This window comes from Osmia bicornis, unplaced genomic scaffold (assembly GCF_907164935.1).
Source record: "Osmia bicornis bicornis unplaced genomic scaffold, iOsmBic2.1, whole genome shotgun sequence".
Taxonomy (NCBI): domain Eukaryota; kingdom Metazoa; phylum Arthropoda; class Insecta; order Hymenoptera; family Megachilidae; genus Osmia; species Osmia bicornis.
In genome coordinates, this window is record NW_025791458.1 from 2,195,796 (window position 1) to 2,210,078 (window position 14,283).

General features: G+C 35.4%; 1 protein-coding gene across 1 annotated transcript; it reads right to left on the minus strand.

The window, feature by feature from the left end:
- Positions 1-80: 80 nt before the first annotated feature.
- LOC114882260 (zinc finger protein 526-like) lies at positions 81-13,657 on the minus strand. The gene is made up of 2 exons (XM_046289999.1): positions 13,492-13,657; positions 81-400 (listed from the first exon to the last, which is right to left on the minus strand). The coding sequence occupies exons 1-2, from the start codon at positions 13,655-13,657 to the stop codon at positions 81-83; spliced, it is 486 nt and encodes a 161-aa protein (XP_046145955.1).
- Positions 13,658-14,283: the final 626 nt, after the last annotated feature.

Here is a 14,283-nt window from a genome sequence, read left to right on the forward strand (position 1 = left end):
TATCCCGTTGACCCTGATATTTCTCTGAAAATAGTATGAAGCGGAGATCTTCCAGGTTTAGAACCTTCTTGAATTTTTCGTCAAACAGTTCCATCAATTGAAGTTTCACTATTCTGATCGTTCTCTTCACATTCGTCTTCGGAGCTAGATAAGAATCTCATTCTTTTTTGTCGCCTACGCGTATTCACAATGTTCTCTTCCTGATTATCCGTGTCGAATAGCTCAAAGTCAGTGTCCGATAGATCATTATCATTCTCAAATATACCGTCTTCATTCTCAGACTTATCTTCTTCATCGATTTCAGACAACAGCTCGCTTATATTATTTATTTCTTCCAAGAACTTCCTTTGTCTTGACATTTTAGAGATAAATTTTTTAGTTTGAGTTTGAATAATCCACACTAATAACAAAATATAAAAATTACTACTAACAATTTTTATTTATTTATTTATTACCCAAAGTTTGTAGCCTATTTTTATTACAAATAGAACTAATCACGTCGCAAATACATGTAATGCCGCGTACAGAGCCAGTGACCGAATTAGAAAGTTCGTTATTTTGCCTCGTAGGTTACCACCACCCAGCGCTGTGTACCCAGCATAGAACAAACTGTACATAAGCATATGGCGTGTTCCTAAAACTCAATTGGATTGCATTTTGTTGGAAAACTTAAAATTAGTAGTAAGTTTGAGATTTCAATACAGATAACTTTATAAAATTATATATATTTTCCAGCGGTCAAAAGACCGCTCACGGTAGATAACGGTATAGTACATATGAATATCAGGAAAAACGAAAGAAGAAGAGAGATAGATATTGAAAAATTATGTAGCTATATATTATAGAAAAAGTCGTGCAGTAAGTTTAAGAAAAATGAAAACCTGGAATTTAACAATTTTGATTAAATTCTCAAAAGCGGTCAATTGACCGCTCTGGTAGGTTTAGTGTTAAGGGCACAGACTCCTTCTGCCATGACCTGTATACGTGCACTCACACAATTAACGGAAAGCATGCACGTATACGCCATGCATGAGAGAGACATTCAATTTCGTAGAATCGATTTTTCGTCTTGATAATTGCATAAATAAAATTTTCGCGAGTACAGCACACACGGGTAGACTTCGGTACAGGTCGGTCTGGTCCGCTTGAACGCTAATAAACACCATACGTTGAGAAAAATCGTATTTTCGAAATTGTAAGATTGAAACAGACGCTGTTGTAAGCAAACAACATGGTTGCCGAATGCTGCGTTCAGCTGCATTTTAGCAAATATTGGACGATTTAATGGTTTTTTCACTGATAGCACACCAGACCGACCTTCCTTGAACTAGCACAATATCACTGAAATTCGATTTTTCACAATTTATCACTTCTGGGAGATGTAAAATCGATTCTACGATTTGCACGCATCAGACGTAAAATAGACATAAGAATAGTTCAATGATTCTCCGTCAGAGGCATTTATGGTATATTTGACCATGTTATCATCAAGGTCAATAAAAACACAAATCAGTCGATAACTGTAAATTCTAATTTGACACCACCAACGGCTACGCGAATATAGCCACAAATAAGGCATAGTTGCCGCAACGTATTCCCAATAAACACTGTTTTGTAACTTTTACAGTACATTTGCAAAACATCTGTTCGCTGTTATGGTAGCCGTTATATCCACAATATAACGTTTAGATGGAAATGTCAGTAACGTTATTCTTGTATAAGATGCATAATAGATACGTAAAATTAAAATTTAATAAATACATAAAATTTATATACGAAATTACGTAGCTACAACAGAACGTAGTTAACACTGTTCTGTATCATTTACATAACATTAACAGAACAAATTTGGTAACAGTATATCAACTTTTAAAACGTAATAGATACATCAAATTTATATATAAAACTACATAATTGTAACAGAACATAGTAAACACTGTTCTGTAACATTGACAGAACAGATATTGTAGCCGTTATGTCAACTTTTAAGTGATGTTTAGAAGGAAATTTCAGCAACATTATGCCTGTATATAATACGTAATAGATATATAAAATTGAGATATAAAATTACGTAATTGTAATAGAATTTAGTACACACTGTTCTGTAATATTTATACAGTGTGTGCCCCGTTGGGTCAAGAGCCGAAGAGGGATGATTGTTAAGGTGATTCTAAACAACTTTTTCCTTTGTCAAAATGTTGGTTAAGGCTCCGTTTTCAAATTATTAACGAAGAACACTGGCCACGGTAGTGATGGGTACGCACGGGTCCTCAGTATGGTCACGAGCCAGTGTGTGGGCACCGCGTCAGTTGGTCAACAGAGCTTGCTCAAGTCATAGAAGAGGGTGTTAAAATCTACGAATAATAAGTGTAGTACATTGACATTTCAATGTAAAAAGTGATAGTGACAGTGCAATCTGAATATGAAAAGTGATAGTGACAGTGCAAGAAATTATTCTGCTATAGTTGCATAACTTAATGTCTAAATTTTACCTATCAAGCGACACGGTAGTGTCTCGCGCCTAGTATAGGTAAAACCTTCTTGCAAGCATATAGTAACGAGGGACGTCGTGTATCATTACGCGAGTGGGCCCGTTGAGAGTAATGTGATTTCTCATTTCTTAATAACAGATGAATGGATCAAATTCTTAAGAGTTAATTACTAATGATTGTTTCTTTATTGTAATTAAGAGAATTAACTTATATTATTTATGTTTAAAAAATCGTGCATATATAAATATATGGATATAAATAACAATAAAAACTTGATAGAAGAACTTTTTATTTCCACATATGCTAAATTATTATATAAATAAATCTTGTAACAAATTTATGAATAAATCTTTTATCAAATATTATTAATATTTATAAAACTAATTTTTGTTTTAAATTACAATTATAATAATAATTTAAATTATATTGTACAGGGTGTCCCGTAACTCGTGCAACTCCCGGAAACGGGGAGTTGCTGGGGTGATTCTGAACAACATTAAAAACATTAAAAAAGCATGATGAAAATAATGTTACATAAAATAAATCGTACTCACTATAAAAATGCCAAAATATAAAAATAATGAGGCAATACTAGGTGTATCTTTCGCCGGCACTAGGTTCCTTTGTCTTTTGTTAGTATAGGCGCACGCGGTTTTCACGTGGTACGCTGTATCTTTTGTTCACTGCACAAGAGGAATTCAATCTTTAGCATAGATTTTTTACCACAAAACAATAATTATCACTTGTTGGCATTAATTATTAACTGAATTTTTATTTCATACTTACCAATATCTCGATACTGTTCACACTTTTAACACAATTTTTTAGCACGCACAACTACCGTTTTCGTAGATTTGGCCATATTGGAAATAAAAGACTAGCGCACAGAAGCACGAGATTGTACAATGATTGCGCACTTGCACGTATTGTGTTTAATACGGTTAAGCCAATCACAGACTTATCCTATAAGGGCATATTTACATAACATACACAGATGCATAATGTAGACAAAAATTTACTAATTATGCGTTTTGCACAAAGAACATTAGTAATTTTAGTAAACGTTATTTACTTAGTAATTACAGTTATAATTGAACAAAACAAAATTATGACGTATCAATTATGTCAATAACGTAATGAATCTGTAACATTTATGTAATTTGGTGAACGTAAATGTGCATACTCTAAAAGTTTCGTAAATGCTACGTAGCTTTAACAACATAATTGAAACGTTATAATAAATACGTAACATTTATGAATTTTGATGAATGTAAATGTGTATACTATAAAAGTTTCATAAATGCGACATAACTCTAATAACATAATTAAACTGTTAGGTTAAATACGTACCAATCATGTATTTTGGTAAATTGTAAATGTGTACACTCTAAAAACTTCTTAAATGTTATGTAACATTAACTACATAATTGTAACATTATTTTAAACGTGTAACATTAATATTATTTTGAAGTTACTATATTGATGTCAATGTATACATTTTTGTTAAAACCTTACAAAGAGAATTCGTAAAGGAAGAAAATCATGCAGAAACAAGAAAATAAAAGATTTTGAGAGAGAAAAGTTGCGATATACAATTTATTTATAATTTAAAAACGATAAATATGTCGATCATGTCTTTTTTAAAGAAGATCATAAAAAGAGTCATGGTCGACATATTTATCGCTTATAAAGTATAAACAAATATGTCGCAACTTTTCTCTCTCAAAATCTTCTATTTTCTTGTTTCTGTATGATTTTCTTCCCTTACGAATTCTTTTTGTAAGGTTTTAACAAAAATGTATACATTGACATCAATACAACATCAAAATAATATTAATGTTACTTGTTTAAAATAATGCTACAATTATGTCGTTAATGTTACATAACATTTATGAAGATTTTAGAGTGTACATTTACAATTTACCAAAATACATAATTGGTATGTATTTAACCTAACGGTTTAATTATATTATTAGATATGTCGCATTTGTGAAACTTTTATAGTATACTATTTACATTCATCAAAATTCATAAATGTTACGTATTTATTATAACGTTTCAATAATGTTGTTAAAGTTACGTAGCATTTATGAAACATTTAGAGTATGCATATTTACGTTCACAAAATTGCATAAATGTTGCATAACAAAGTAAAGACAAAATGACATAACAATTCTATGCAACAATTAGAGAATCATTACGTTATTGATATAACTGATACGTTACAGTTTCATTTTAATGATCTGTAATATATATACACATAGAACATTATGTATTTGTTACGGAAATGAACCCTGCGTGTATATGTACTGGGTTAAGACTACTGTCACGCTGTTGCCACATCTGTTACAATTGTAATCATCAGCATAATGAATCGGCTCGAGCCGATTTTAATTCCTGCCAGACATAGAAAAGAATAGTGCGCTCGAGAGAGAAAGAGGTCCGAGAATGAAACAATACATATACTTATTAATGTGTGCAACCATAAAACTTTTTTATTCATATTTATAATCATATTTTTTTATCAATGAAATTACAGATAGAATACTTGAAATGGTATCCCAGAAAAATGAATTATAAAACTTGCACCATATACAGTGAAAACTCGATAAATGTAACTACATATTGTCGGTCCACTCCGCAATGAAATAATACACATAACGTAAGTACGCGACCATAAAACTTATAGGAATGAAAACTACATGACATAATAATTTCAAAAAGGTGTAACGACCCAATGATAGGTACGTCACTGCACCGACGTGTAGGGAGAGCGGTTCCCTTAAGCCGGGTATCCACCAGTATCAAACGCCCGTATCGTATCACCGTTCCGAATCCTTTTGAATAGGCAGGCGTTGCCACGTTGCATGCAACGGCGTACTACGGTTCGGACAATAGTTCTTCGCTTCTTGAAAGAAACTCCTATAGGCGAGAAGTTTCGATTTGCTGCATGCTGTTTCTTTATTGTAATTCTCCAAACCATATCGTGTTTGGTATCATTTTAATCAGAAAAACGTCACAAATATCTTGGTAACAGTTTTCTAAGAAAAAAATGAAAAATAACAAAGTTCAGTCGTTGCATTAGTATTATCTCACTGATATATCCAATTCCAAATCATATTATCTCGTGCCTCAAGTGTCATGTTTCCACTTGACATAGCATTACGGGCCTTCGCCTGGGTATGTTGTTTTTACGTTTCAAGTGGTTTCCGAACCAATCCTTTGAACGACAAAAAACCGACAATTTTCGGATCGGCCCGTTCCTTCGCCTCCGTATCACAGACCAATAGAACTTTCGATACTCGGCAACGGAAAAATCTCTGGAAAATTAACATTGTCCTTTTTCAATAATCACACAGGTGATTATTAACATTGCTCTTTTATGTACAGCGTAGCACCGAAGATAATTGATCTGTTTAAATATATTTAGACAATAAAATCTGTCTAAATTAAATTAGATTAAATTCATAAATAATTTCATCGCTTTTGAAATGAATCCAATAATAACGCAAGATTTCAAATAAATTGAAACCCAAGTGACGGCACGAAATGCTATGTCAAGTGCAAACGCGTGAACCTTTCCTTCGATGCAACGGCAAAAAATCGACAAATTTTTCGGGTGGGTCTGTTGCCTCCGTTCCTTTGGAACGACACGCAGCAAAACGAAATTCCTCGCCTGTAGTGGCCCAGTCCTATTGCCTGACCGTTTCTATAAAGAAACGAAGAAATGTTGTCCGAGCCGCAGCACGCAGTTGCATGCAACGAGGCAACGTCTGCCTATTCAAAAGGGTTCGGAACGGTGATACGATACGGGCGTTTGATACCGGTGGATACCCGGCTTTAGAAGGCGACTCGTATTAAGGGCACAGACTCCTTGTGCCATGACCTGTATGCGTGCGCTCACACAATCAACGGAAAGCATGCACGTATACGCTATGCGTGAGAGAGACACTCGATTTCGTAGATTTCGTTTTTCGTCTCGATAATTGCACAAATGAAATTTTCGCGGGTACAGCACCCACGGGTAGACTTCACCACAGGGTGGTCTGGTCCGTTTCAACGCTAATAAACACCATACGTTGAGAAAAATGGTATTTTCGACACTGTAAGATTGAGACAGACGCTGTTGTAAGCAAACAACATGGCTGCCGAATGCTGCGTTCGGCTGCATATTAGCAAATATTGGACGATTTAATGGTTTTTCCACCCACAGCACACCAGACCACCCTTCCTTGAACTAGCACAATGTCACTGAAATTCGATTTTTCACAATTTATCACTTCTGGAAGACGTAAAACGAAATTTACGATTTACACGCATCAGACGTCAAATAGACGTAAGAATAGTTCACTGATTTTCCGTCAGTGGCATTGATGGTATATTTGACCACGTTATCATCAGGGTCGATAAAAACAGAAATCAGTCGATAAATGTAAATTCTAATTTGACATCACAAACGGCTACGCGAATATACCCACAAGTAAGGCATAGTTGCCGCAACGTATGAAGACTTCTGTTACGCTGTTCACACCTGTTACAATTTTAACCATCAGTACAATGAATCGGCTCGAGCCGAAAAAGAAGTCTGAGAATAAAACAATACATATATTAATGTGTGCAACAATAAATCTTTTTTATTCATATCTATAATCATGTTTTTTTATCAATGAAATTACAGAGATATGCCAGATAAATGAATTATAAAACTTGCACATTTTGTAATATTTCGCATATTCTATATGCAAAAAGACATAGAAAGGGATATAAATGTGCTGTTTGTATTCCTATTAATGTATCTATCATTTACTGACGAGATTTTGATTCCTGTCGGGTATACAAAAGGACAGCGCTAACGAAAGAGAGGCAGTAAGAACGAAATAATACACATAACGTACGCGACCACAAAAGTTATTGGAATCAAAACTACAGGACATTAATAATGTCAACACTTTCGCTTAAAACTAATTTATTGACTAACTCTTACACTACACTTATACATTACAGTTACATTAATTCTAAACGCGTCTATAAATACAAAACAAAGAATCAGCGGCCGATGCTCGCCGGTAACAGCTGATCTCGCGGACGGCGTAATGCGTGCGAATGCGAGTGAGAAAGAAAGATGACGATACCGATGACTTTGCGAGACGGACTGTGTTTTGTCGCACGGAACATCGGTTTTGACTTTCGCGAATATTCTCGCCCGCGGGTTCGTCGCAATTATTCGCCGAAGATTTGCTACAAAGGGAATAAGAAATAAACAGATATGTAATAATTTAGTATATGTAATGTAATATTTATTTCAATAAAAAATTATAATAAGGTAAAAAATGTATGAAAGAAAATTAGTAAATGTTGAACACTACAGGACGCCCGCCGCCTCTTCTGCCGCCCCGGCGTCCTCCTCTTCCGCCACGACGGCCGCCCCAACGTTCACCTCTGCCTCCGCAGCGGCCGCCGTGACGTCCTCCGTACATCATCTTTTTGATTATTTTTTTCATCTGAAATATAATAATGAATTGTATTAGAATTGTGACATTATTAGAAAACAAAAAACAATCGTGGAAATTCATCTGCTACTATTGTAGAAATGATTTCCGTTTCACGTGAATCTAATTGTGCGACATTTATTACATACACATCTCGTGAGTTACGCGACGCCATAATATATTTCTTTGTTTTCTTTAAAAAATTTGTTACAGCTTTTCGAAGAATGGATTCGCGAGAAGAGGTTTTTTGGAGCGAAGCGAGCGTACAACTGCATTTTTTCAACTGAAATAATTTTTTTCTTATTCCATTCTTGAAATTATTAATGTCCTGTCGTTTTCATTCCTATAATTATAAAAAATATTCGGAAGCACCTTCGACTTCTTCGAGATACGTTTATATATTACTAAAAACTACAACATATCTAAATGTGAGTAAAATCCGACAAAAAACGTTAAAAGTAATTTATTTAATCATCTATTTCCATTAACTTTTCCATTTTTCAATATTTATCTTCATTCATCTTTGTTCATCTTTGCATGAACATTTTTGTCGTTGAGAAATTAAAGACAGCATTTTCCTATTCTCGAAAAAAATGAAACAATTATATATAGGTATATTGAAGATAGCGTTACCAGGACAAATGGACTGCAAATATGCTGCCTGATCACGTATAATCTGCAAGTATAATCTTACATAATTAATATTACGTTATCTATACATAAGTTACTTTCTTCACAGATGGACAAGGAAGAAGAAGAAGAAAAGAAAGAGGAAATCAAAAAGAAAGAGGATAGAAGAAACAGGAGAGAGAGGTGTAAGGAAAAGAAAAGAGAAAGGAGAATTCGAGGCCGTCGACGTCGGAAGTAAGTACAAGTGTTGATTCTTCTATGTAATAAATGTGGCGGAATTAGATTTTTCGTGAAATGGAAATTATGTCTACAATAGTAGCCACTGAATTCCTACGACTGTTTTTTCTTTTTATAAAACATTCATTATTGTATTTCAGATAAAAACAATTTCCGATGATGCAGACGCCGCGGAGTAGGAAGAGGCCTAAGCGGACGGCGGGCGGCCAATCATTGTTTATATTTATTGATTATATTGGAATGAATAAATATTGTATATATAGATTAATTTATATGTGTTTATTTTCTGTCCTATTCTGAAATTATTATATTTGAATAAATAAATATTGTACATATAGATCAATTTACATGTCTTTATTGTTCATTCCTTTTCTGAAATTATTAAAGTTTTATAGTCGCGTACGGTATGTGTATTACAGAGTCTCATCGAATCTGTCGTGGCGTGTGACATATACATTTCCGCCGATCGGCCCTACGTTGTTTCATTCATGATACTCTTTCTCTTTCTATCGCGCTGTCCTTTTCTATGTCCGCCTGGAATCAAAATCTCGCTCGGCTCGAGCGAATTCATTTCGCTAGGTGGTCAGAATTGTCTCAGATGTGGCAACACCGCGAAAGAATCTCTAAAATGATGTGATTCGACAACTACGCCACCTCACTTTCGTTTCTTATTCTGCATAATGACGTTAGATGTCGCACCGTCAAATGTCGAATTTCTGAATTATGTGTTTTCACGATTGCCCGATTCTTTCCAATGGCGCTTACATCGATTCGGAGGAGGCCTCGAAGGAGTCTGTGCCCTTAAGTATTAGACCGAGACGGATAGACCAATCGGAACGAAACTTCTTGCATCTTGTAGAGTATATCTCCCACTTGGTCCCGTCAGAAAGGCATTTTGCATTTTTCTTTAAAACAACTGATATATAATTAAAACAAAAAAATAACTTTAATAATTCAAAACCCTAACTGACTCTACTCTACGGGTACCGGCTGTAAAAAACCCCAGTCAAAAGTGGGGAAAAAGCCTGGTCCCAGCAAACAAATTATACTAAAAGAATATATACATAAAAGGATACAACAAAATCTAATAATCTAAAACGTGAAATAAAACTAGAAATTAAAACTAGCATGCACTTGCATAATCATTCAAGCCGTACTATAACTTCGGCACAATCGAGAGCTCTCTTACCAATCGTATCGGATGGTGTCTCGCCGACGTCGCAACAAATCGTCGTGGTCCTTACCAAAAAACTACAAACCCTGATCACAGGTAACGTCCCGGCAAAGAGGACAAAGTGGCCGTAAAAAACGCACCACTAACTGCACGGCTAGCCAGGTGGGCAGAATCAACCGATCGCAGAACTGTGCGCACAGTTAGCCGTCTGAACCACCCACAAGATCGCCCGGCCGCATTGCTAACGATTTTTTTGCTAGAACGTAATGCTTGATTTACATTTTTCACCGATTACCGCGAGACGGATGGACCAGTCGGATTGAAAATTTTGCATCTTGTAGAGTATATCTTCTAATTGGTCTTTGAAAAAAATTTTTGTATTTTTTCATTCCTAACGACTTTTATCGCAAAATACGTAATACTTCATTTATATCTTCCGGCGTTTATGCTGCAGGGAATGTACCGATAGCGATGAAACCTTTCACATTTAGTAGGAGGTATATCCGCGATGACCCCACTTGCAAAAATTTATGAAATTTGTTGTTTATTAACAACTTAAACTCGGTCAATTTTTTTTCGTTTTATGGTTATTAGCTAAGCAACAGAAATCTAAAATCACCTTACACTATGCTACAAATACTACTGGTTCCATTAAAAAGTGTGAAATAAAATAATTTTTAACAAAAAACATTCGACTTCGAAATGCACTAAAAAGTGTAAAATAATTTCTATTTCATTTATACCAATATTCCATAGCTATTAATAATATCTACTTAATCGTTAAATAGGATACCAAATACATTTCAAAGTTTTCGGAGGCGGCGCAAAATTAAAAATACCCGAACAAACGATGCTGCCAATTACGATTTGATTGCGGTATGGCAAACTTGGTAATTAATAAGTCGTAAGAGAAAAATTATAGGTCTGGCTGGAAACATTTGTAATTGTAACGATTGTATGAGAAATTGGCAGCACTCCTGATGTACATGCACTATACTGCAGTTTACAAGAGATCATACTTAACTCGCGCCGCTCACTAGGTCTAGAAAGATTTTTAATAACGTGTGTTATTCCCCTCTACAGCTTGCTTCTTATTATACTTTGCGAACATATAAATGGTGGGCAGAAATATATGACGTACGATAACTGATAACCGGTGATGATATTGTAAAGTTTCACGATACAATGAAATTCCAATTATTTGTCGCAAAAAAAAAAAATGATGCGAACGCAAAGTAAGAAGCAAGCTGTGAAGGGGAATCACACGCACTATTAAAAGTCTCCCTAGACCTCAGTAGGTCACTAGCTGCGCGAGTTAAGTGCGGTCACTCGTGAACTGCAGTATAGTTAATTCGGAATGAGTTTGTTGATTTCCGTTGAATATTGTTTACTTGAAATTATCAAATGGGTGATTTATCATAGGTTGCCGACGCCGGAGTTAGGATCTTCCTAGTAGAGCAAAAGTTTTTAATTTCGCGCCGCCTCCGAAAACTATGAAACATATTTGGTATCCTATTTAACGATTAAGTAGATATTATTAATATCCATAGTATAGCTATGGAATATTAGTATAAATGAAATAGAAATTATTTTACACTTTTTAGTGCATTTCGAAGTCGGATGTTTTTTTTGTTAAAAATTATTTTTGTTTTATCGGCCCACTTACCGACTCTACGCTTATCGACTCGTTTAATAGACTGAGTTATCGATAAATGAAAATTATTTATTACAAAAATTATATAATACAAATCAAACTAAATACTGAATATAAAAATTAAATAAAACATTTTTGTACAAAACTTAAACATAAAAACTGATTATAATAATAAAAATGAAACGAAAAAGGTGATGCGTCTTCTTAGCGGGTCGTTACAAAGGGAATAAGAAATAACGAAATGTAATGATTTATAATGTTTATTTATACATATATATATTTTTAGTATATGTTAACAATAATATGCAGCCCGCCACCGCCGCGCCGCCTCGTACCGTATAGCATTTTCTTGATTAAGTTTTTCATCTGAAATATAATAATGAATTTTAATATAATTCTGTCACACTTACAAGGGAACATCGGGGACTGATACACTCCGATTGTGATGAAACTTTGCATAAATATTTATCAGACCTGTTTATGAAGATGTAACGACCCAGAGTGAGTACGTCACTGCACCGACTTGTAGGGAGAGCGGTTCCCTTAGAAGGCGACTCGTAATCAATGTGTTAAGGATTTTAGGTTCGTGTGGTGTGCGGTTAAGGAGTGAAATCCAAACACTAATGTGCTAGAAACTGAATGAAAATATGTTTATTCAAGAATAAAAGGTAAGTGAATATTGAAATAGAATACAAAATCGCTAGTATCACAATAAGTGCGGCTAGAAATAGGAATACAGTAAGAAATTATAATTAGTTCGCCCTAGATTGGGAATACAATTGAAAAATATGTAATTAGTAATTAATATATGTAAGTAAATATTAATAATTGTAATTAATCGATAGCGCTAACGCAAACGCGGCGTGGTCTTCTTATACAGTCAACACTCTGTTTGTTTTCAACAATAATTATGGAAACTAAACTCCAGAGGTTTGTGCTAGACCACTGGAATCAAGTTAACCCTTCCTACAGGTCGCAATCGGTTTCTGGTTATACCAGAGCCGTGTTAAACGCAGGCCGTTCAAGGAGCTCCGCTCCTCGCTAGCTCTTTACACTTGAGTGTTGGCTTAGCGTAACACCTGTGTAACACGTTGCGCACCGCGAATAGGAGGTCCACTGATCCGTAGTCCTGCACACCACCAGTGGAATAGTAGAAATTAGCTATAGCTCGCGCTCTATCGCTGCCTAGACAGTTCAGCGCAAGCTCTTCTCTACTAATCAGAGTGTTGTCTGTTTCAGACCGAGGTCTGAGAAGATCTGCTCTGAAACTGTGCGGAACGCCTCTATTTATACTCAGATTTTGCTGAGTCGGCACCTTTTTTCCGCATAGAGTTCTTGGGGTAGCTGGGTTTTTCCCGTCACGTGGTGGTCCAGCATCCCCACTCTAGAATACTACCCCACCGTATGGTTGCTGGGGTTGCGCTCGCGCGTGCGCGGTCGGACGTCGATAATTTATCGGTAAACTGTTTTACCGTCCGACTTATCGACTAAACTTTTATCGATCAATTCAACAAACTCGGTTATCGACGAAAAATGAAAATGTTTATTACAAAAATTTATACATATTAACAATAAAATAAAATAGAACACCTTGTATGAAATATAAAAATTAATCAGAATAAAGAGAATGAAAACAAAAAGACATTGCTCTTGATTATCGGGTCGTTACAACTTCCCCCGCGCGTTTGTCTCTTGTCCTCAAGAGACAATGATTTTGTCTTTTCAGATTGCACAGAGCGCAGCAACACTTCTCTTCGCTGTTTCTTGGAGAGGCTGACAGGACTCCGAAATATCGCATGACTTGTCCATGATTACGTCTTGGGTCCGTCCTCTCTGAATTTCTATAGATTTTCCAGTCAAACTCTGGTATATCTATTAAAAACAACCTCCACTGTGGTGGTGATGGTGGTGGCGGTGATGGTGGTGGTGGTGGTGTTGGTGGTGGTGTTTCCTTTATCAACACTTCTTCTTGCGCTGTCATCTTTGAAATTTTTTGCACAAAAGAAATAATTAATTAATGAAATAAATTATTCAGAGTATAATTTTACCTCTCTAAACTCTTTTAAAGCTCTTTTTAGCTTTCTTAATCGTTCTCGTTTTCCTGCGCGACGCACCATTTTCGCTCTCTGCGAGTTGAATTTAGCTGCGCGTGCGTAGCGTCGCTCTCTATATCTCTCTCTGTTGCTCCTAGTTTCTGTCTCTTTCTATCTTTTTTTATGCAACATGGCGGACTTGCGAGTCTGCGCATTAATACTTCGAACGAATTGAGAATGGTTTGTAGGAATTTGGAATAAATGAACCCATTTGTTTAGAACAATGAAAATAACCGTATATATATTTTTAAATAGTTAACATTATAATAATTTTATATTAATAAATATTTATTCAAAAATTTCGCCTAAACAAAATATTTCCGGCTCATGGGAGGGTAAAAGGTATCCCTCATTAAAAGTTTCGATCAACTCCTCATCCATGTTTGCGATTGCGTTGCGGCAATCGCTGCAGGCCACCGCTGGTTGCAGATTTGCAATTATTTGCCTGCATGAAACGCATACTGAGTGTCTCAATCCTTCCTCAGTTTTAATAAAATGATGGAGTCCAATATGA